At 43.4% G+C, this 24,681-nt stretch overlaps 1 protein-coding gene across 2 annotated transcripts in view; it reads right to left on the bottom strand.

Annotated features, from left to right (window-relative positions):
* Nucleotides 1-24,681, bottom strand: part of LOC117711165 (histo-blood group ABO system transferase 1-like) — a 68,263-nt gene that overhangs the window by 5,682 nt on the left and 37,900 nt on the right. For both annotated transcript variants that reach the window (XM_076937667.1, XM_076937668.1), the window contains exons 2-3: nt 4,959-5,028; nt 4,315-4,371 (exon numbers count right to left, since the gene is read on the bottom strand). In XM_076937667.1, coding sequence (XP_076793782.1) covers nt 4,315-4,371; nt 4,959-5,028 — 127 coding nt within the window. The remainder of the gene's footprint in view (nt 1-4,314; nt 4,372-4,958; nt 5,029-24,681) is intronic.

Below are 24,681 nucleotides of genomic sequence, written 5' to 3'. Positions count from 1 at the left end.
AAATACTCTGAACATGAATGGTGATGTTGGCTGCACCACAGCAAGAATGTGTTTGCTGAAGTGAACTGTTGCAGTGGGGAGGCTGATGAACTCATGAGTTTTGCAAAATATCTTGGGAATGGTGGGACATACATATAAACTCAGCTTTGTACCAGATGAGCCAGCCTGGCTCTTCAAACACCAAAGGGCTATATGTTTCACTTCAGTTACAGAAATGTACTTCCTAGCTTCCAGAGAGAGAGAGAGAGAGAGAGAGAGAGAGAGAGAGAGAGAGAGAGAGAGAGAGAGACTGAGAGACTGAGAGACTGAGAGACTGACAGAGACAGAGACATCCTCCACACCACTCAGCCCAGGGCTGCAGAGTACCATGTGAAGGTCTGTAGTAGTCTGAATGTGCTTTTCCATACTGGAAAGTATGGCCTTGTTAGAGGATGTGTGGCTTTGCTGAAGAAAGTGTGTCACTGCAGGGGAGGGTTTCAGCTTTGAGACCCTCCTCCAAGCTGCATGAGGCAGTCTGTCCCTTGGCTTCCTTGGGATGAACACGGAGAACTCTCAGTTCTTCCTTTGCCACGCCTGCCTGAACACTGCCATGCTCCTACCTTGATGATAATGGACAGAACCTGTGAACCTGTAAGCCAGTCCCAACTAAATGTTGTCCTTATAAGAGTTGCCTTGGTCATGGTGTCTGCTTATAGCAGTAAAACCCTAACCAGGACAGCAGATGGTACCAGGAGCTGGGGTGTTGCTGTGATAGCTCTAATCATGCTTTGGTTTGGAAGACTGGGGATGTGGGTACTTTGAATTTGGGAAGCAATAGAATACTTTAAGTATGTCTTATTGTACCATCCTAGTAGGAATATGGAAAACATTGGTGCAGAGGGTGATTTAAACCATGCAGACCTGGTCAAAAATGTGTCATTGGAGAAGAACTTTAGTATATGGCCCAAAGACTGGCTTTGTGATATTTTGGTGAAGAACATGGCTGCATTTTGCCATTGTTCAAAGAGTCTGCCTGAAGCTAGTGTGAAGAGAGTTAGATTACTTGCTTTGACAAAAGAAGTCTCAAAACAGCCTAGTATAAATGAATCTGTGGTTTTTAAAGTTCATCATTATGAAGAACATTTTAACAAATGTTAAGGAAATAGAAATATAAAGTGAATGGTTCAAGTAATAAAAGGAAGTGAAATGAAGCAGAATCCTATGTTCAAGGAGAAAAACAGATAGAGGGGTGGTGACTTTAGGGCAAGATACTACCCTAAGCTAAGTTTAGGCTCAGGCATACTAATACACACTTTCAATCCAAGAAGACAAATCCAAGCAAATCTCTAAGTTCAAGGCCAGCCTGGGACACAGTAAGTTCTAGGTGAAGAAAAGCTTAAAATTCAGACGTAGTGGTACATACCTTTAATCCTATCACTCTGGAAATAAAGCCTTACAGATCTGAGTTTAAAGTCAATCTACAGAGCAAGTTCTAGGACAATTTTAGGTAGGGATGGAGTTGGAAAACAGAAAGCTAGTAATAGAATAAGGGGAGGTCATATTCCAGTCTGAGCAAGGAGCAGAACTTGGCAGCATTGGCCACATGGCTCTGGTTTTAGAGTCAATAATAGAAGGGACTACCAGGACAATTGATGCTGGTTATCTGGAGCTAAGAAATTAGTGGTGATTAAGAAAAGACCAACATCACTGAGATGAAATCTTCTGGAAATATTTTCTGAGATCCCAAAAATGCTGTGTTCCAGAAATAGCCAAGGTTGTACCTCATACTGAAGCAGTACTTGGTAATGTGTAAAAATCACCCAAGTAGAACTGGTTTTGAAGGCAAGAAGGAGTCATGGAGAGCAGCTAAGACTTGGCACTGAGAAGCCAGGGGAGGTCATTGGTACAGGTGTAGACAAAGTTGCAGTTGACAGCCCAGGACTGAAGGTGCCATGTGAAGAATTTTAGGCTTGGCACCATGAAGAGAGCCTATGAGAGGCTATTGGTTAAGCTTATTCGCAGCAGAAAACTCCAACATATTGGAGATGTCAGTACCATTTGATGACCACCAAGAACAGCTGCAGCCGTAGAGTGGAGTCAAGCAAAGTCTAGAGTGCTACAAGCAGCAGAGCTGGAGAAGTGACATAAGCCTTTTGGAGAAGACTAGAAGATCATGTGTAGGTCCTAGACATTGGAACAAGAAGCTGTGAAGTTGAAATTGCCTTGTAAACCCCAAGATGTTAAAGATGCCAGAGCCATTTGGAATACTTGACAAAGAAAGCTGCTAACAGAGTGGAACCAGGCCAGGAGAAAGAAGTTTCTTGCAGTCAACAAAGATGAAGGAGGATTTCAAGACCTGAAGACTGGTTTGACATAAAGCACAGAAATGCAGATTTTGGAGTTTGCCTGGTTTCCTGTCTTCCTTTGGGGATTACAGTTGCATGATTGGATGAATCTCAGAAGAGACATTGAACTTTGGGATTTTTTTTAACATCATTGAGACTTCTATAGACTATGGGAACTTTAGAAGTTGGACTAAAAGCATTTTTATTATGTTATAGCTAAGTATGACCCCCACAGACTTATATGTGTAAACAAGCATATGGAGGCCAGGAAGTGGAATGTGGTGGTCTGAATATAGTTGGCCCAAGAGATATGTCCTTGTGGGAGGAGGTATGGTCTTGTTGGAAGAAATAGGTCACTGTTGGTGTGGGCTTAGAGAGAGCTTTCTCCTGTGTGGAAGCCATTCTTCTCCTGTTCTCCTTTGGTTGGATATATAGAACTCTCAGCTCCCCCTGTGCCATGCCTGACTGAACACTTCCATGTTCCCACCTTGATAATACTGAGCTGAACCTATGAACCTGTAAGCCAGCTCAAATAAATGTTGTCTGTTATAAGAGTTGCCTTAGTCATGGTGTCTGTTCACAGAAGTCAAAACCTAATGAGGACAGCTTCAGGTACCTTGACAGGGTTACAACTTCCTGGACATTCAGCTCTCCCACAAACATGCTGCAGAAAGAGAACACAGGAGATAGAGAACACAGGAAGATTTAGGGTTCAAGCACACAGAGCCTGGTAAAAAGGCAAAGTTGTGCTTGAGAGTACAGTACCTCTATTATAATTATAGAAGAGTACCATACATATCACCCTAGGCATTATGCTAGCAGCATAAGTATCAAATGCAGTCACACATAAATGCAAAATATAACACTGCTGTCAAGATTCACTGCCTTCCACACACCAACCACTCCTGAGTGGAATCTGAGCAGAAAAGGAGTTCAAGAATATCACAGATTCCCAGCCCCCTCCCATCAAGAAGTAGACTCTACTTCTGTCATTGAAGAGATAACCTGAGACAGCAGTGATACTGGATGACTTCAAACCCAGCTTCTAGGAGCCTGAGATGACAATAAGTCACCGGTGTAGAGCCTTCCAGCTAGGCTGAAAGGAAGCCCAACCCACAGCCCAAGGACAACCTCAACTACCAGAAATGTGTGAGAACTCCATGGAGACCCACCTGGGTAGCCAATCCCAGGAAGCTCTGGAGTCACAGTCATCAAAGGTGTGACTGCCTCCAAACATAAATGAGGGTGTGACAGAGTGCTTTGTAATCGTGGAAAACAAACACAAGAGGAATCTGGTGAGAACAAAGAGAGGTGGGAGGCCTTGTAATCTAGTGAAGCACAGCACAGACAAAGATCAAAGCCAGAGCCCCAGCCTAACAGCATGAATGGCTAAATCAGGAACCCAGGCCTAGGCTGCTGGAGGGAGTCAGCAGGCAGGCTCCAACTCATCCTGACTTCTATTGTGAAGGATCATTAGCTACTAGTAGAAAAGTAGGGTTGAGACAGACAGACAAGCATGTGGCTGAAGCACAGCAGAACCAGGAATGCAGAGCAAAGCCAGAGGATGCTTTTCTAGAACTCAAACTGACAGGATATGAGGAAGTTGGAGGTGAACTGGCCCCAAATATGGGTCCAGTTGTAGAAGGCAAAAGACTTTGCACTGAACAGGCTACTGGGGAGGAGGACGGGGAAAGGAACCTGTTCATATTGCTGCTCCAGTATGTACAAAAGGGAGGATGAGCCAGAGAACATATCCACCTTTTGAAGGCAGCAGGGAACAGGTGACGTTACTCTGGGCAGCCTGGAGAAGATCTAGAGCTATCCATATATAGGTATTGGCAGAAGCCACAAGGTATCATCTAACAGAAAATTCATCCTGCAAGTAACTTACACCCCCCCCATATACACAGGAATGACACATACATATATCATACACACATATACATCACACACATATTAATGATACACACACGTTTCAGTTCCCACTTACCTAGTCACAGCTCCTGGGTCCCCCAACTCCTGACTTCTGGGGCTCAGGAGCCCATAGCTGTAAGAAGGATCGGCATAGCAGCAGCTATTCAGGACACAGATCTGAGACCAGCTGTCTGTTCCTCCCCCTGAAACACTACTATTTCCAGCAAAGTGAGCTGAGAAGTTCCCAATGGGGAAGCAGGGCAAGGGGACAGGACTGAGCATCCTCAACCCACTGGAAGAGGTGGCAAGAGGGCCCTGGGAACAAGGCCTGCATCTGGACAACTTAAGTAGTTGCAAACAGCCCTTAAAATGTGCCAGACCCAAAAACCCAATACCACCTCAGGAATATGTTCTGGCCATGTCTACAAAAGTCCCAGTAGAAAAGTAGTGTCTACTTTGTTAGGGTTCACAGACTATCTTCATAGGGAGAATGCTGAAGTCCAGCCCCTCCTCTCCTTCCTCAGCTCCTCACAGCTAGAGCCAGATGGCTGCACATCAGCTCCAGCTCCCCTGGTGGAGTCAGAGGCTGCACCATGTGGACAAGCAGAAGCTCTGGGTTTTGAACGAAGAGCACCTCATCATTACTGTGCTAGTGGGGATGCACACAGCTCAGGGTCCACATCATGGTCTCAGCCCTTCCTCACCAGCCTGGACTCTTACCCAAAGAAGACTACGACAAGCACTATGAAGGGCAGGACTCCAAGGTGAAGCGAGTAGCATTTAGATCCTCCTGAAAAACAGCAACACAGAATTCAGTTATTTCCCCTCTTCTCAGGCCTGACTCCCCTTCAGGCCTCTCCTGAGGTCATCCTGTGCCCTGCAGCCACCATTGTATCTCAGCAGCTCCAATTTCAGTTGATCTCCAGTCCCACTGAGCACTCAGAGGAGATTAAAGGTTGCTCGCTTCCAGCTCATGACTCCAGCTGCTCCCCTAGATCCTCAGGGGGTCCTAGGTCCTCCTGCCACTGAGCAATCCTTACTGTGGTAAATTGCAATAAACCAAAATGAAGAGTTTTGGGCCCCTACAGGCTCTATCACATGAAGCTAGGGCCAGCTCCCATCTGGATAATGTATGCAGACATCCACAGAGACAACAGCTGGTCTTTTCTAGTAAATTGAACTCATACTGAGGTTGAAACCCAGGGCTGATGTATACTTTGTAAGTGTTCCACCACTTATTTATATCCCTAATAACTCAGATGATTTTGATTTCTCTAGAAGTTATATATTTTCATAATCAGTCCTAAAAGACATATGTCTAAATAAACTCGTGTGCCACCTTTGGAGAAAGAGCTCAGTCGAGAAAGCTTTCCCCACAGCCACACAAGCACAAGCATATCCCCAGAGCTGTAATCCCAGCACTCCTGTAATAAGATAGGAGGAGGAGATGGGAAAATCCATGAAGTTCACAGATGAAAAACCATAGCCTACTGTTGGTATCAGGCTCCGAACCCAGTGACATCACATCTAGGCAACCCCCACATCGTTGCCAAGGCAACAGCCGCACACTCCCAGAATCCACCTGGCTACCTCACCTTTACCTGGGAGATACTACGTCACCGCCCATATAAAACAGGCAGGACCCCCCTGACTCGATCTCTTATCTCTTCCACCTTCCTCTCCCCACCTTTGCCCTATCCCCTGAATAAACCTCCTCCCCCTTGGAACCGCGTGGTCTGGAGTGGTCTGTTCTGAACTGCGGTAGGATTTCTTAAAACTAACACCTACCATGTGAGGAACAACAGAAGAAACCCTGCCTCAAACGAGGAAAAGCCAGAGATGGATACCCATGGTTGTCCTCTGACCATCACAGGCACACCCACACTCAAGTGATATGTTTTAAGGCTTATGTCTAAATATGCTTGCCTCTCCCTGTCCCAGCCAGTAACTTTCCCTTTTCACCTAATTCAGTACTTTGTTTTGTACATTTTATGTATTCATTTAGTTGTATGTTTATGTACCTGTGCATGCCAGAGACTACAAGTGGAGGTCAGAGGTCAACCTGCAGGGGTTGGTTTTATCATTTTATAATATGGGATCTAGGAGCTGAACTCAGGTCATCAAGTTTGACAGCAAGGACCTGTACCTATTGAGCCATCTCATTTGTCACTTTTTATGTTTTCTCTCCATGTCTCCAAATCCTCCCACAATTTCTAAAAGACTCTAAAAACATAATGAGAAGGTGACATTTGAATGTTATTTCTTCTCATTATGTTCTCCTCCCCCTTTGATAGCTACTAGGTTAGCTATAGAGAAATCTAACTAAAAGTAATGTTTGCCCAATTTTGTAATAGTTGGTCTTTTTCAATTTTTGGACTGAAGAGAAGGCTCAACAGTTAAAAGCACTGACTGTTCTTCCAGAAGTCCAGGATTCAACATCCACTTGTCATCACACAGCTGTTATTAACTCCACTCCCAAGGAATTCAATGCTCTCTTCTGGCCTTTGCAGGCACTAGGTATACTTGCTACACAGATATACATGCAGGCATATAATAAAAATACAAGTTTAAAAAAAGGACTATCTTTCTTGTTTTTTTTTTTTTTTTTTTTTTGAGACAGAGTTTGCCCTTGATGTCCTGGAACTTGTTCAGTAGATCAGGCTGATCTTCCTGCCTCTGCCACCCAAGTGCTGTGGTTAATGACTTGTGCCATCACCATCTGAATAAGAATGTTCTTTAAAATATAATTTATATATAATGAAATGTGACCATTTAGATATACTTTGATAGGCTTTAAACAAGGAAACCTCCTTGCTGTCTATGATCCTACATTTCCCTCCTCAGCTACGTAGGGTCATGAGACACGTGTTCTCTTGTCTGGCTCTTTACATAGCACAATGCTGTGGAGACCCACAACAGGATTATGGGTGGATTCTTGGAGAATCACTGGGGTTTGTTGCTTTGCAGCAGAACTGAGAAACTTGTGCCTCAGATTCAGAGAGAGGCCCTAATTGATGAAAGAGCACACCTGATGCCCTCTTTTGGATTCTCTAATGATACCCATAATATCTCTCTCTCTCTCTCTCTCTCTCTCTCTCTCTCTCTCTCTCTCTCTCTCTCTTTCTCTCTCTCCCTCCCTCTCTCCCTCTCTCTTCCTCTCTCTCTCTTTCTCTCTTACACACACAGAGAGAGAGAGAGAAAGAGAGAGAGAGAGAGATGCATATACACACCACCTTTCTTAAAATCCACTAACTAAAACTCCCAGCATTAATGGTAATGGGGTCATGAAGTCCCACTCTTATCCAAGGAGCCATTGGTCACCCACAGCTTCTGGAGAGGGAAGAGTCCATGTTCTTCAGGAAGACAACCCTGAGGAGCTTCTCAGGCTCCAATAGATGACCCTACATCCAAGAACATGCAGGTAAAATTAAGTGGACTTAGTGTTTTGGTTTTTTGTTGTTGTTTTTGAAAAGTCACATGAAATTGTGACAAAAGTGGGTGGGGGATAAAGGAGGAGCTGGATGAGAGAGATGTAGCATAGATTTGATCAAAGCATATATATGAATGTATGAAATTCTCAAAAAATAAAAGTAAATCTTAAAATGCCTGATGAGATGGCTCAGCAGTTCAGAGAGAGAGAGAGAGAGAGAGAGAGAGAGAGAGCCCATTGCACTAGCAGAGGACCCAAGTTCATTTCCCAACACCCACATTAGGTCACTCACAGCTTCCTGTAATTCTAGCTCTAAGAGGGCCCACTGACACCTCTGGTCTCACAGGTACCTGTGCTCATACTCAAGCACAGACACATACACATTCACATCAATTTAAAATAATAAAAAATTAAATATTAAAAAATTAAAACACTTAACTATGTGCATATGGGTCCATTTCTGGAATAAGCATCCAGTCAATGAACTGGAAGATATACTATAATTCCTAACTATACTAAAAATTGTGGCTGTGTAATGTTGAGCCTTGGACGAGGTAACTTCATTTAACCTGCCACCTTTAGTCACATAGGACACAGGTAGAGGGCTTGATTAACAAGTCTCCACCTCCAGAGATTTAAATATTAATGAATTATCAAAAGGCCAGGGGCGTAGCTAATTAAGTTATTCCCTCCCCTTTCTCCCTTCCCTATAAGATTGGTCTCCCCTAGCTTTTGGTGGGGGAAGTGCATACCACCTACATTCATTTACCATGCCATGAACAATAAAAGCTTTGGAAAACCGGACTCCACGTGTCGCCTGATCTGCCACCGCCAGGTCCCAGCCTTTGGAAAGTTGAGCCGCCCACCCCCAGGCGGCTGTATCAATGTGGGATCCTCTGCTGGCGGCATGGGAAGCCCACCCAGGACCCTGATGCCAGACCACCATGGAACCCGGACTCCCTCTTCCACCCCGCCCCAGAGATTTCTTCTCCACAGCTGGAGCAACCAACATGGGGCATGACCACCCATGCGTCTACAAGAATCATCCTGGCTGAGTCTGCTAAACAAGTATACTTCCTGTGAGATGTGAAGTCTCTTGGTCCTCTCTCAGAGCGCCCCGCGTGCTCCCTGCCTCCATCCTGCCAGAGTCCGAGACCCCAGATGGAGGCCCATCTCCACGCTTGGACCTGCTGCCATGCGCCCCCAGTCACCGATTTGCTGCGCCCCCCCCCCACCAAGGCTGGGGCCCAAAACGGAGATTTCCCACTGAGAGACTCCTACCGCAGAGTCTGCTTTGCGCACTGTGAGTGCCCTGCTTAGCCCCTGCTCCTCTACAATAGCCCTATCTCTGACAAAGGACGATGCAGACCAGTGACAGAGATCCACACTCGTGCACCCATGCACGGGCCTACATTGTTTCCCACAGGTGGTGGACAACGTGCGCAGAGCCAGCTCCACAAGCGCCCCCCACCCCCGCTGGTGTCTGCAAAAACCGTGAGTAACATCTCTCTCTCTCTGTGTCCACCCTACCCCCTCTTTCTCTCTGATTCTTAGCTATAGCCTAACCCCTGCCTAATACAAAAGAACTAGGTCTCTCTCCCCACGTGTTCTCCAGCTCAAGGGCAAGATGGCGGCGGCGGCTTCTTAGCCCCCCACTCTTCCCATCCCCCCAGCTCCACAGAGGGGGTTTCTTCACAGCTAATAGATGTCCTTCAAGCCATAGCACCTGCTGTAACCCTCTTTCTAAGACTCTTTCCCTTGGCTGAGAGACTCCTTCTCGCGGCTGAGACCATCCTCTCTCTCTCTCTCTCTCTCTCTCTCTCTCTCTCTCTCTCTCTCTCTCTCTTTCTCTCTCTCAAGACCACCAACTCCAAACTCTAGCCCCTAGCGCCCTGCCAGGTAGCTTCTTTCCCTACTCCCCCATCATATGCGACAGGCTACAGCTATTTTGCTTAGCCTGCTTGCCTGAAGCAACAGGGGGGAACCTGTTCCCCTGTGTTCCTTAGCAAGCCTATGCTTCCCCTCACCCTCAGTCATTTGCAGCTGACTAAAGCTACTTAACTCAGCCAGCTTGCCTGAAGCAGCAGATCTAAAATCCTGCCTGCACCCTTTGCCCCCTGTGCTGCCTGCCAGTTTCTCTCAAAGCTGCCTGACTCCAATCCAACTTCCAGGTGTCTTTCCCATAGACACAAACTCTCACTCTTTCTGACTCTTAGCCCTCCCCAATGCTTCTTGCTTGCCTTAAACTTTTCTTCAAAGTTGGCCTTTCCTCTTCTTCTCTACATTTAAAATTTACCAGCTAAGAAAAAGAAAAGCGGGAATGCAGAACCTCTCTGCCAGAGCACCCAGACGCCACATGGCAGAGCAAGGCCCCTCCCCCCACTGCTTCTAAACCCGCCATTACTGCTTCTCCCCAACAGGAGGACCTGCAACAAACATTCCTGTTTTTCAACCAAAAATTTTAAACGTTTCCTTTTCTTCCTGACAGGAACACCTAGAACAACAATGCTTATGTTTTTGCAACCAAAAATTTTGTTATTTTTTCTATTTTAATGCTGCCTTTTCTCTCTAATACTCGTGATAGATGTCCAACATTATTTTTTCAACCTTCATAATTTTTTCAAGGTTTAAAAGCCATCTAATTTCCTCCCACAGTTTAAGTCAACGTGCTGATCACCATTTCTTGAGTCTTAATTAACAACTAATTTCTTTTACAGGCAAACTGTTGCTGCCAATCCCAGATACAAAATTAACATTGTTTTTCTCCCTCAGCCATCCAAGATACCTTCTAAGACTAAATTTCCTCAAACACCTTTGCTTTTCCAGGATCTTAACGACAGGCCATAAGGTGCTTGTTCCCAAGCAATTTAATGCTCCATATCCAGCCTACAGACATCTCCCTGCTGGAGATGCTGCTTCCCTGCTGTGATTATCCCACAGGTATACCCACAGATCCAACAGAGTCCAGCCATCCTCTGGATCCTGCCTGAGATGCCAAGCTGCTTTCTCCCAGCCATCTCATCTGACTGCAGACTCCAGAGACACGCTGAGATCCAGTGACAGCGCCACCTCCTGGAACCTGCCAAGCTGCCTTCTTCCAGCCATCTCATCTGACTGAAGACCCCAGAACATGCTGAGATCCAGAGACCCACACCAGGCTCCAGAGATGCATGCCAGAACCCAGAGACACTCACTACAGAAGACAGATCCAGACCTTCCAGCTACAAATGAACTTTTTGCCAAAGTCACATAGCTAAATTTACATGTTAGTGAGGAAAACATACTGTCTATTTAGATTAATCAGATGTTATTACCCTCAAACTGTACCACCTGTGTTCAATTGTTTCAATTATCCATTGCCTTCCTAACCCCCACTCCCAGCTCCCCTCACCCTTTGTCTTAATTGTGCCACACCCTATGGCCTTCATAGTGTTTTATTTTGACCACCTCATCCAAAAATTTCACTAAAAAACAGTGAGATGTTGGGCCGTGAAGACATGGTTTGGACATAGCCTGGTTGAACGAGCTTTGAACCCCGGAGACCCTTTGAGGGACGGTAGGATGTTCAGCTCTGTTCCTAGGCCCCCTTGATACAGCACTGGGTTTGAGATAGCCGGGGAACCCAACAGGACATTGCCTGTCAGGAAAGGCAATTATCTCCCCATGCTCCCAGATTCCAGACTACTCCACAGGGTCCACATCTCTCATTAACCTGCACCTTGCAGACTACAGACAATACAGAGCCACCCCTCTTTTTATGAAAGAAAAGAGGGTGGGATGTTGGGCCTTGGACGAGGTAACTTCATTTAACCTGCCACCTTTAGTCACATAGGACACAGGTAGAGGGCTTGATTAACAAGTCTCCACCTCCAGAGATTTAAATATTAATGAATTATCAAAAGGCCAGGGGCGTAGCTAATTAAGTTATTCCCTCCCCTTTCTCCCTTCCCTATAAGATTGGTCTCCCCTGGCTTTTGGTGGGGGAAGTGCGTACCACCTACATCCATTTACCATGCCATGAACAATAAAAGCTTTGGAAAACCGGACTCCACGTGTCATCTGCCACCACCAGGTTCCCAGCCTTTGGAAAGTTGAGCTGCCCACCGCCAGCCCACGGCGGCTGTATCAATATGGGATCCTCTGCTGGCGGCATGGGAAGCCCGCCCGGGACCCTGATGCCAGACCACCATGGAACCCGGACTCCCTCTTCCACCCTGCCCGTGAGATTTCTTCCCCACAGTGTAATACACCTTGAGTGAGCAATTCCTCAGAGTGCCAAGTGTGTGTGTGTGTGTGTGTGTGTGTGTGTGTGTGTGTATGTGTGTGTGTGTAGCTGCTTATAAATTAATACCGTGTGTCTGTAGCTGCTTGTAAATTAATACCGTGTGTGTGTGTGTGTGTGTGTGTGTGTGTGTGTGTGTGTGTGTTGACTTTGTATGGATTCTTTATGAATTTCACATCATGCACCTTGTCAAGGTTTGAATGTGACTGGCCCAGGGAGAGATACTATTAGGAGGTGTGGACTTGTTGGAATAGGTATAGCCTTGTTGGAGGAAATGTGTTGCTGTGAAGGTGGGCTTAGAACTTTCTCCTAACTGTCTGGAAGCCAATCTTTTCCTGTATGTTTTTGGTTGAAGATATACAGCTCTCAGCTCCTCCAGCCCCATATCTTCCTGGATGAAGCCACCCTATCTTGATGATAATGGACTGAACCTCTGAACCTGTAAGCCAGCCCCTTTACAGGAGTTGCCTAAGATGAATGAAACCCTAAGACAGAAGTTAGGTCTAGTTAGTAGTACATGCCTTTGATCCCAGCATTCAGGAGACAAAGCCATGCAGATCTCTGAGTTCAAGGTCAATTTACAGAGCAAGTACCAAGACAATCAAGTGTAGGCAATGAAGGAGACAGAAAACAAAATGTTGGTGATAATGTAATAAAACAAGGGGACCATATTCCAGTTCCAGCAAGCAGCAGAATTTGGCAGTTTTGGCCATGTGGCTCTGGCTTTAGAGTCACTAATAGAAGAGACTACCAGGACAATTGATACTGGTTAGCTGGAGTGAAGATATTAGTGATGATTAAGAAGAGATCAGCATCACTGAGGTAAATCTGGAAAGTATTTTCTGAGAGCACAAAGAAGCTGTGTTCCAGAAATAGTCAATATTGTCCCTCCTGCTGCATCTAGATTTGGTAATGTGTAAGAATCACCCAAGTGGTACTGGTTTTGAAAGTTTGAAGAGATCATGAAGAGCAGCTGAGGCTTGGCACTTGGAGAGGTTAGGGATGGTCATCGCTTGGTGAAAGTTCTGTCTCAGTTGTAATTGATGACCCAGGACTGAAGGGGTTACACAAAGGAGTTGAGGCTTGGCACCATGAAGCTATGAGAGGCAATTGGTGAAGCCTATTTGCAGCATAAGACCTCAGTGTATTGGAGGTGCCAATACCATGAGATGATCACCAAGAACAGCAGCAGCAGCAGCAGCAGCAGCAGCAGCAGCAGCAGCAGCAGCAGCAGCAGCAGCAGCAGTGCAGTGGAGTCAGGCAGGTTCTACAGTGCTACAGAGGGCAGAGCTGGAGAAGTGACACCAGCTCTTTGGAAAAGCCCAGAAGACCATGTATGGATCCCAGACACTAGAACAAAAAGGTGTATCATTGAAGCTGTCTTGGAGAACCCAAGATGGTCTAGATGCCAGAGTCCTGGGATATGCTGAGAAAAGCTGCTAATAGTGAGTGGAACCCAGCCAGGAGAAAGAAGTTTGCTGCAGTCAACAAAGATGAAAAAGGGGTTGGAAACCTGAAGATCACTTTGACATCAGCCATGGAGATGCAGAGTTTGGGGTTTGCCCAGCTGGTTTCCTGTCTTGCTTTGGGGATTACAGTTAAGTGATTGGATGAATCTCAGAAGTGACTTTGAACTTCAGACTTTTAACATTGTTGAGACTGCTATCAGACCATGGGGACATTGGAAGGTGACTCTAGTGCATTTTTTATTATGCTATGGCTATGTCTGTCCCCCATAGATCCATATGTTTAAACAAGGGTATGGTAGCCAGGGAATGGAATGTGGTGGTTTGTATATGTTTGGCCCAGGCAGTGGCACTATTATGAGATGAGGCATTTTTGAAGGAAGTTTGTCATTGTGCTTTGATAGAGCTTCCTCCAAACTGCCTGGAAGCCACTCTTCTCCTGTTTACCTTTGGATGAAAATATAGAACTCTCAGCTCCTCAAGCCCCACGTCTACCTGGACACTACCAGCCCACCTTGATGATAATGGACTGAACCTCTGAACCTGTAAGCCAGCCCCAATGAAATGTTCTTTATGAGAGAGTCTTGGTCACAATTTCTCTTCAATGCAAATTAACCATTACTAAGACACAGCCAACTCCACTATTCTCCCTGTCCACTTTCTACATATCCACCCTCTACCCTGGGAATCTCTCCCTCCAAATAAAATAAAAAATAAAATAAACACAAAACAAAAATGTCTTATCAAGGAAGCTGCAGTGTATCACAGTACATCACACAGTATACCCTTTTGTTCACATATCTATACTTGCAAATGTTCAGTGAAATGAATCTTTTGTGTATCTCAAGACTTTTGGCTCTTGTTATACTACCAATACTAGATGCCCACAGGGACTCCTTTCAGATATCCTGTTGATACCCTGTATCACAGAGGTTCTGAAGCTTTTGATCTGCAAGACCAATCCCTTTATACACCCCAGCAGTTTATAGATGAGGGAGAATTTGAGGTGGGCCAACTCAGAGCCATGTATCTTGGCCTGGCTGGTAGGTCAGTTGGCCAATCCAACAGCTCTTTAGAACTCACACAACCAGTGCCAGCATTGTTCCAACTAGCTCACCAATGTGGCAGCCAGAAAGGGGCAAGGCTATAGGCCTCCAGATCATGCCCTCAAGGCAAGTTCACCTGCAACCATGCCACCAATGCTGGCTCTACTGGACTGCCCAGGAGAGATGCAGAGCCCACTCTCCCAAGTCCAGGTGTGTTTTTCTTTTTCATAATTGGTCTTGCTATTCTGGGGCCTTAGAATTTCCATAGAAATCTTAGAATCAGTTTGTTGATTTCTATAATTTTTTCTGGAGTTTTGTTTGGCATTATGCATGCTTCAACCACCAACCTAACTAAGCAGAAGGTATCTTAGCAACATCAGGTCTTCCCTTCATGCACATGTATCTATGTCTTCCTTTCTGTAACCAATAATTAACTGTGTAGGCTAATTGGACAAATTTGTCCCTAAATACTTCATGTTTTCCTATTTTACTGAAATTTTTATTTTTTTATTTTGATGTTTAATGTATTCTTAAAAGTATAATAATAATAAAAAACACTTTATGTGTTTACTTTGGTTCTTGAAACCTGGTTTATCTGACTTTAGTCCCTGAGCCATCACATGTAAAGAGATGATATGTTAAAATAGAAGTATAAATTATCAGGGGAAAACAAGGCCACACCACAGAGAAGAAAAGCCAGCCGTCAGGATCCTGAAGAAAAAAAAACTCAAGAAAGCAAACAGTCAGTGCAAAATTTAATTTAAGACTTAAAGGAAAGCTTTTCCTAATCTGTCCTACTGAATTTAAAATGAAAAGATTTGCAAATCAGTAATAACATAGTACAACATATTAATGAAGATTCATGATACTAAGGTCATAGATAAATATTTATGGTAGAATTAACAAAGAAAGAGGAAAGAGACAGAGGCTGAAATATGGATGTGGGTGACTGTACCCAAGTTAAAGACCTGAGAGGGACATTACTCAGGATCAAGAAAACAAAACAAAAGTCTCCATTGAACATCCAAGCTCCTATGTAATATTATTACAAACAGAAAAGGGAGAAAATTAATCCCAAAGTGAGTAAAGTAACAGGGACCCAGGCCTCAGCACATCTGGATCCTTGAGGGAGTATCATTCAGTCTGTAAAATTCTACACACATACAGCACCAACTGCCAGAATGAAAACAAATACCTAATCCACCAAATCCTGTCACTCTGGTCCTTCTTTAAATGTACTACTCTTGCATTTTGCTTCTCTGGTACTGCTTCTGGCAAACTACTCCAGCTCACTGAAGTATGCCATCCCAGAACATGGTTTTGGTATACAAAAGCACAAGCTCAAAGATATACTGGGATTAAAAAAACTCAGAGGGGGATTCTCACTCAAGTCTCAGGACAGCGTCCACCCAAAAAACTCACGAGAGACCAGCTTGCTGTAAACACATGAGGCAGTGTAATATCAGAGCTCTGGGCCAGTCCATATCTCCATATCTCACATAGGGGATAGAGGGACTGACCTAGAGGCTCTAAGAATTGGGACTTTTATAGCCAAGGGGTGGGGGAATTGGGAGATTTTTACGTGGGTACACATGATTGGTTGTTTTACATCAGCAGACTGTACCGGTCTAAGTTAGCATAGTATCGAGTTAAACTTAAATTGCAGTTTCTTGGACCTTGAGAAGACCTCAAGGGGAGGGGGAAAGGGTCTGGAGGAACACCAGATGACCCATTATTCATTTGGACATATCTCTGTTCTTCTAAGGATGTCCTTGTATACTTTTTATCTTTCATGGTCAGTCAGTTTCTTTGGATGATTTAATAGGCCATTGTCTTGTAACTTTATATTTTCTGTGGCTAATTAACTGGGCCCAAACCTGCTGACAGGCATTTTTAACTATTTAGGTTAGGAAAAGGAATCACAGGGCCCTGCTATTTTATTAGTTTGGGCCTATTTCAAAATTTTCTTTCAGGATCATGTAGTTGGCAACTACCAGTATAGTTGGCAGCCAGCTAATAAAGACCTTCTGTAGGTTTAAACCAATTTCTGAGTAGTCTTCTATGGTAGATAACCTCAACAAATGGATGGAAGCAGACAATAAAGATTAAAGTGGAACTCAACAAACCAGAAATAAACAAAGACAAAATCAAAACCAAAAAGTTTAACTCTTTGAAAAAAATTAACAAAAGCAGAAAACCTGTAGCTGATGAGAAACAAGCCAGGTGCTAGTGGCTCACATATTTAATCCCAGCACTCTGGAAGCAGAGTCAAGTGGATCTCTGACTTCAAGGCGAGCCTGGTGTACAATGTGAGTTCCAGGACAGCTAGGAATACACAGAGAAACACTGTCTAGAATAACAAACAAACAAACAAAACAAACAAAAAACAAGCAAACAAAAACGCTGAGAAACAAATGACAAGAATTAAAATTAAAGAACAGCATGAAGTCTGAATCTCCTTGGCGCTGACTAAAGTCAAGATACCCCAAATGTGACCCCAGATGAATAATCAGAAAGGGGAGAAGATAACTTCAATCAATAGGGACTTAAAAAGTCCAGCCTCCAGGAATGCTGTGGGAAGACAGGAACAATTTTCAGTGCTATATTTGCTTTCATACATACTTTGTGTACATTAAGAATATAGGAAGATTGTATGGGTGGATTGATAACCCCCTCTCTCCACTAGATATCCTGACTGGCTATAGGAGATGGTTACTTCAGTCTCTATATCTCCCTCTGGTAGGAATCTAAGCTAGGGTCACTTCCAAAAAACTCACCACATACCCTCTGATCCCAGGCCTCCAGCTAGTCACAGAGATACCCTGACTCTGATTTCCATTCTCACTCTGAGTCTTCTCTGCCTCCCCCTCTCCCTGATTGCCATCTGTGTTCCCCTTCTCACCTCCTCTCTTTCCCTCTCTCCATCCACCCCGATGACTATTTAGATTCCCCCTGCTGAGTGAAATTCAAGGCAGCAGCATCCTTGGGACCTCCTTAATACCCAGTTTCTTTGATTGTATGGATTGTAGCATGGTTGTCCCTCACTTTTTGATTAATGTCTACTTATAAGTGAATTCTTAACATACATGTCTTGCTAGCTGGGGGTTACCTCACTCAGGGTGGTATTCTCACATTACATCCATTTTCCTGAAAAATTCATGATGTCTTTGTTTTTAATATCTGAATACTACTCCATTGTATAGATGGATCATATTTTCTTTATCTATTCTTCAGTTGAGAGATATCCACATGTTTCCTGTTTCTGGCTAATACTAATAAAGCTACTATGAACATAGTTGAACAAGTGTTCCTTTGGTATAGTGGGGCATCTTTTGGGTATATGTTGAGGAGTCGTACAGCTGAGTCTTCAGGAAGAAGTATTCAGAGTTTTCTGAGAAACCACCATATTTATTTCCAAAGTGGCCACATAAGCTTGCGCTACCACCAGCAACAGAGGAGTGTTCCCCTTGCTCCACATCCTCTCCAACATATGCTATCCCTTGAGTTTTTATCTCAGCCATTTTGACAGATGTAAGATGAATCTCATGGGTGATTTTATTTGCATTTCCCTGATGACTAAGGACTTTGAACATTTCTTTAAATTCTTCTCCTACCAGCAGTGGATGTAGAGACTGAAGTGGCCACTTCCTGTAGCCAGATAGGACTTCCAGTGTAAGGAGGGGGACATCTACCCACCCACAAAATCTTCAACCAAAAATGTGTCTTGCCTACAATATGTACAGGGACAAAAATTAATCAGAGATCAAGGGAAAAGGCAACCAATGACTGCCCCAACCTAAGACCCATCCCATGTGAGAGAGCCAACCCCTGACACTATTAATGATACTCTGCTATGCTTGCAGACAGGAGCCTAGCATAACTGTCTCCTGAGAGGCTTCATCCAGCAGGGGATGGAGGCAGATGAAGAGACCCATAGCCAAACTTTAGGTGGAGTCTAGGCAGTCTTCTGGAAGAGTTGGGCATAGACATGAGCAAGTAGGGAGGATCAAGACACCACAAAGGACCCACAGGGTCAAATAACCTGGGACCATGTAGGCTCACGGAGTCTGGATCCCCAACCAGGGAATGTGCAGGAGTTTGACATAGACTCCCTATACATTTATACCAAATGTACAGCTTGGTCTTCATGTGGGTCTCCTAACAAGTGAAGCTGTCTTAGTCTCTGTTCCCTGACATTGGATAATATCCCATACCCTCCCTTACTTGGACTGCTTGGTTGAGCCTCAGTGGAGGAGGACATGCCTACACCTGCTGGAACTATGTGTCCCAAGGTAGGGTGGTACCCAAGGGGGAATTCGCCTTCTCTGAGGAAAGGGGAGGGGCAATGGGGAAAGGGATTTGCCAGGGTGTGGCAGGGTAGGGAGAAAAGAAGGAAGTTGATGTTGGAATGTAAAGTAAATAAAAAATCATATATGATGAACTGGGAATCTTGGCACAGGTCCTTAATTCTAGAACTTAGGCGGCAGAAGCCTGAAGATCTCTGTGTGTTCAAGTTCAGCCCAATACCTAAGTGCCAGGATAGCCAGGACTCCACAGTCCTATCTCAAAGGGGATGTGTGCGTGTACGTGTGTGTGTGCGTGTGTGAAGAACTCTCAAAACTGAGATAATAGAAAACTGGATACCTTAAACTCATTTAAAGGGCAAAACATTCCAAACAACAACAACAACAGGCATTTTTACCAAAGAAATAGAAACTGCTTAGCTTAGCATTGCTTGCTGTTGTGGAAGTACAAGTCAAAATTACAGTCAGAGCTCTGTATGTGTCTCTGAGTTGCTGACTAGCCAGAGCTATGCTATTGTGTTTTTTTATTTGTTGTTTGTTTAGAAATAACAAAACTAACTCAAATGGACCTAACTATAGAACATTTCACCCAAACATAAAAGAATATTCTTTCTTCTCAGCACCTCATGAAACCTTCTTCCAAACTGACTATATAATCAGTCACAAAGCAAGTCTCAACAGAAACAAGAAGACTGAAATAACCCCATGAATCTTTTTTTCAGACCACCATCAATTACAGCTGGAATGAAAACAACAGAAAGCCTACATATTCTTGGAAGCTGAAAAACTCTCTATATGATCACTGATCAATACTTTCTAGAAGTCAATGACAATGAGGAAATAACATACCCAAACTTATGGAACACTATGAAAGCAATGATAAGAGGGGAGTTCATAGCAGTAAGTCCCTTCCTAAAGAAATTGGAGTCTTCTAATACTAAGGAATTAAAAGTACAACTGAAGGCTATAGAAAAAAAAAGAAGCAAACATACCCAGGATTAGAGAGCAGGAAATAATCAAATTCAGGGCTGAAGTCAATCAATTATAAACAGACAAAAATACAAAGATCAAGGAAACTAAAAGATGGTTCTTTGAGAAAATCAACAAGATAGACAAACCTTTAGACATGTTAACTAAAAGGTGGAGAGACAGTACCCAGATTAACAAAATCAGAAATCGGGAGGGAGACATAACCACATACACAGAGGGAATTCAAAGAATCATTAGGTCTTACTTCAAAAGCCAGTACTCCACAAAACTGGAAAATCTAAATGAAATGGATGATTTTCTAGATAGATACCAATTACTAAAGCTAAATCAAGAATGAGTAAACTATCTGAATAGTACTATAACATCTATGGAAATAAAAATTATCATTAAAAGTCTGTCAACCAAAAAGAGCCCTTCATCCATTCTTTAGATTCCTCCCTTTTCCCCAGCTACCAGGACCATGGGACTGAAAGTTTCGAATGTACATCTAAGATTAAGACATTTCTCTAAACTCCTTAACTTTAACTTCTGTCCCTGGTCTATATCCATCCCAGGAGATTTCCAATCAAGCGAATACTGAAAAATGTTCTAAATTTCCCAGCCATAGTTGCTTTCTGAAGGTTGCTTCCAACCAGCCTGACCCTCAGTATCCTAGACTTCCTCAGTGCTGCCTACACTTCATTAGCCCTACATGGTCACACTCTGCCCACCAGTCTCTCTCAGCATTGCAAGTACATGTTGCAGAGTTCTAGGTCCTCCCCTCACTTCTCACCTCTACCTCATACCCTAAATACCTTTAGCTCTAAGTGTTAGTTCCTTTCCCCCAGCTACTCTTTCCTATATAACTCAGCCATTTTGGCTACACATTTTCTTGGGTCTTTGCTCTTGGCTCTGTGCCTAGGTCTCTCTTCCATCAGTTTTTCCCTATCTCCTACTCTCTTTTCTCTTCGTCTCTTGCTCTCTCCATCTCTCTCCTTTTATGGTTTGTTCTACTCTACTGGCCATATTCAGTCTGGAATCATCGAGATGCCTCTGGCTAAGTTGTCCCTTGCATCCACAATACAAACCTTCTCCTCTACCACAGCTAGAAGTGGTCCTCACTTTCATTCGATATCTGTAGACATTTCTGGCTCAATTGACCTCTTCCCTTAATATGATAAGATGGACAAATTGCCATTTCAAGTCCAATGGTCTGTTACCCATATATTAACTTAATTCCTTATTTCAAAGAAAATAGACATAAAAGATCAATTCAGTTATGAAAACCAAGATTTATGGTTTTTAATGCCTCCCAAGTTATTTCTTTATATGCTTTCCATCTCTCCTATAACAAACACAATTCTACCTATTTACAGGACAAATCTTAATCATTACCCCAGTAATAAGACTCTACAATGCCCACAGCACACTTTAGTTGTTCCTGTTAATCCTTCCTCTTCCCCTCTGACTAGTGCGCTCATCCTTCTTACTTACCTGAGCTGAGCTACAGCTCAGCAAATGCTTTTCTCATTCTGCCTTGCTACATTTGCTGTTCTAGGAGTTGCTCACATGATCAAAACCGATAATGAACACTATTAAAAATACAATGCCATTAAAATATGAGAAGTAATCCCTCAAATTCATTGATGTATTATTCATAGCAGTAACACCCCTTGATCACTTTTCCATAATGCTGACAGGTGTTCTTATCATCCTGCTTAGGTAATATGCAGGGTTCTTCTCTCATTCTGATACTTAACCTGTAGGTTTTCTGGCAAGATACACAAGATGAACATAGAAAAAATCCTTGAGACTTTCTAACTTAAGGTGTGGGCTATGCCTGTTAAGTTATTTTTAGTCCAAGGAAAAAATACCCCACTCTGATCCAGCAGAACCTCCCATGGAGACCATAAAATGATTTTGCCTTAGGGCTAGCCTGAGGCCAAGAAAAAGAGATGTTTGATAAAGGGGTGCAGTAATTAACAGTTCTTGGCCAGCCTTTCCCCCTGCAAATCTGTTAATTGTTAGGGTCTTTTTCATCACAGGTACAGTGTTCTTATGGGCAGATAGATGTCCTGGGGACATATTCCTAAACTCATTCTAGTTCACCCTGTCTTTTGGCTTGCTAATCCCCATTATTATTAAATAATAACATTATTATTATATAATAATAATTATATTATATATATTTAATATATAATATATGATATATAATATATTATATATTATATATAATAATATATAACTATATATTATTATATATTATATATAATAATATATAACTATATATTATTATTAATTATATAATATAATTAATTATTATATGAATAACATTATTATTAAATAATAATATTATTATTAAATAATACTGCATGCCTGCCTGAACCCTTATTTGCCACAATGCCCATGGATAGATTTTGTTACAACAATATTGGTTTTACTTTCCCACCCCACTATGTAGCTGGGCAGGGTATCCAAGAAAGATGTAACAGATATGCTAAAATTTATACCAGCTTGGGGATCTCAGCCTGGGGTCCTTACTAATGCCATTTATCTTCCAAATAGACCTTTTTGTGCTAATCATAGGCAAGAGGAACCTTCTGAATACATGAGATTTCAAGATAATCTGAGTGTGCTATCAATCATCCTTGTTATAAAAATATAGCTAAAAAGAGTGATAAAATGGGAAACACACAGGGAATTGGGGGATGGCTATAGCTGGGTCACAGGAGAGGAACTCACAATGTACTGTAATCACTTGTATTACATGCTAATTCATTCTAGTAATACAATGAAGTGGTCTTCTAGTGGGTAAGCCCCATAAACCACTCTCAAGGTGTGATTTGGGTCTTAACATAGAAAGAAGATATCTGGCGGTTTAGGGTGGTAACATTGTAGAAATTATAACTAAGATACAATTCAAAATGCTACGTATTTAAACATAACAGTAAATAAGTAACGGTCTGTATCACCATGTGTACTTATGCTCAGGAATCGGTCAGCCCCTACATGACTGTGAGCCGGCACCCTTACTAAAACACTAAGCTTAGTTTATTTTGGAGAACATTGCTTTGTAAATGGCATGCATCTTTCCCTTGTGCAATGGGGAACAAGACTTTATCTTTCACATCTTGGTTTGTTGGGCAATGGACTGTGCCACCAGACAGAAAACGTGGTAAGGTCGAGCGGGTTCAGGAACCCAGGCAATTTTAATAATTGAGAATGATAGGCATATACAGCTACTCCCATCCAAGTTCCTGTCCCAAACCAGTGACCACAATGCCCCGTGGAGAGACTGTGACAATCAGTTATTTAGGAAATACACCTGAAGTTCTTCCACATGCACATGAGGCATCCCTAACATCTCAGACCAAACCAACAGACAGCATCAGCCTTCAAATCCCAACCCACCCTACAATGTTTATAAGATACTATCCATGAGGAATAAAGTGCACAAATCACTTCACCAATGATCTCATCTGAGAATGCTTGTCTTATCAAGCTGTAACACTCCAAGGAATAGTATTCTCTCCCCAAACTTAAATCTGGACCTCAACCTGACGCAACCACCTGGGTGCTCGAGCCTACCACAGCCACTTCCTGCTTGGTGGCCCCAACTGTGGCCCCTAGCTGCCACCTGCCACCAACTCTCAGATAGCAGCAGCTGAAAAAGAGGCCTGGCAACCTGTCTCACTCCAGCTTTTCTTCAGAGAGCTGAGACTCTGGCTGCTCCCACCAGGCTAGAGTTCCATGGAGCCCTTTGGACACCATCCTGTACAGAGACTGGAACTGCTGCCCTACTTGGAACCAGAACAGCTGACCCACTGCAACTAATGCCCAGGAGATTTCAGTGAGACCTCTGATTCCACAGAAAGGTGAGACCCGACCCCCACCCATCATTTTCCTGCTGTTCTTTCCATCAGTGCCCATTATCTGGATTTGTACAAGGTAAAGGGACAACTGACATGTTCTGGCCAGAGCTACTCTCTGGTGTGGGCTGAAAGTACCTTTAGTCCCTGTCTAAAACCTGGCAGCCTGTAGCAGGTATTGACAATTTGTCCTTAAAACAAACCAAGCAAAACAAACAAATAAAAAAACTAGTAATGCAGCAGCCAGTTAAGATACTAGGGCAGCTGCCAGTTCTTAAATCTGTGGGAAGGCTCAGTATTTTGGACCTTTGTGGAATCCCACAAAGCCAATAGGCCAAGAGAACGTTCCCATTGGACAAGGCGTTTCTTTTCTTTTCTCTCATGGCAACTCATCAACACAAAAAAAAAAAAAAAATTCCCCACAGGCAGGGAGATAATGTGCCCTATTAAAATCCCATGGTTTTATTCCCACTCTTTATTCATGACAAAAAGAAAACAAACCAAGCCTCCTTGTCTTGGGAGGAAGTCTTCAGATGATGTCATGCATAGCCAATGGGAACACTTAACAGCTCTGACTCGTGGAGCAGGTTCTCTCACCCAAAACAGGGATACCCAAGAAGGAAAACCCCACTCCAATGGTTTTTTTGCTGCAACTGGTGAATGTATAGAACCATCTAAAGTAGGACAGGCTGATGACAGTACAGCCCCTGAGCCCCTCAGTCAGATAAGCCCAATAATCAAAGTCCTAAAACCCACCCTATTTCAGATCTCACAGCCCTTTCCTAATTAATATATGTAATAAAATCCATTTACCTATCCCTGCCCCCTTAGAAAAACAAATGAGCTTCCGTTGGCCCCTCTCCCTACTCCACCTATACCCTACCAAACCAAAGGAAGGTATCTCTTCTCCTCCTTCCCCAGCCACCAAAGACAAAGATGTACCAAACACTTTGACAAAAGCCCACCAAACTCTGCCTTACCCTATCATCAACCTTCTGCCATGCTACAATTTTGTAATTTTCATGACTCTGTTACAAAAGCAAAACCTGCCTTACACTCTACTCAGGACTCTGATAT

Source organism: Arvicanthis niloticus, chromosome 6 (assembly GCF_011762505.2).
Source record: "Arvicanthis niloticus isolate mArvNil1 chromosome 6, mArvNil1.pat.X, whole genome shotgun sequence".
In the NCBI taxonomy this organism is placed as follows: domain Eukaryota; kingdom Metazoa; phylum Chordata; class Mammalia; order Rodentia; family Muridae; genus Arvicanthis; species Arvicanthis niloticus.
Note: the sequence above shows the minus strand (reverse complement) of the source record. Positions and strands in the feature narration are given on the sequence as shown.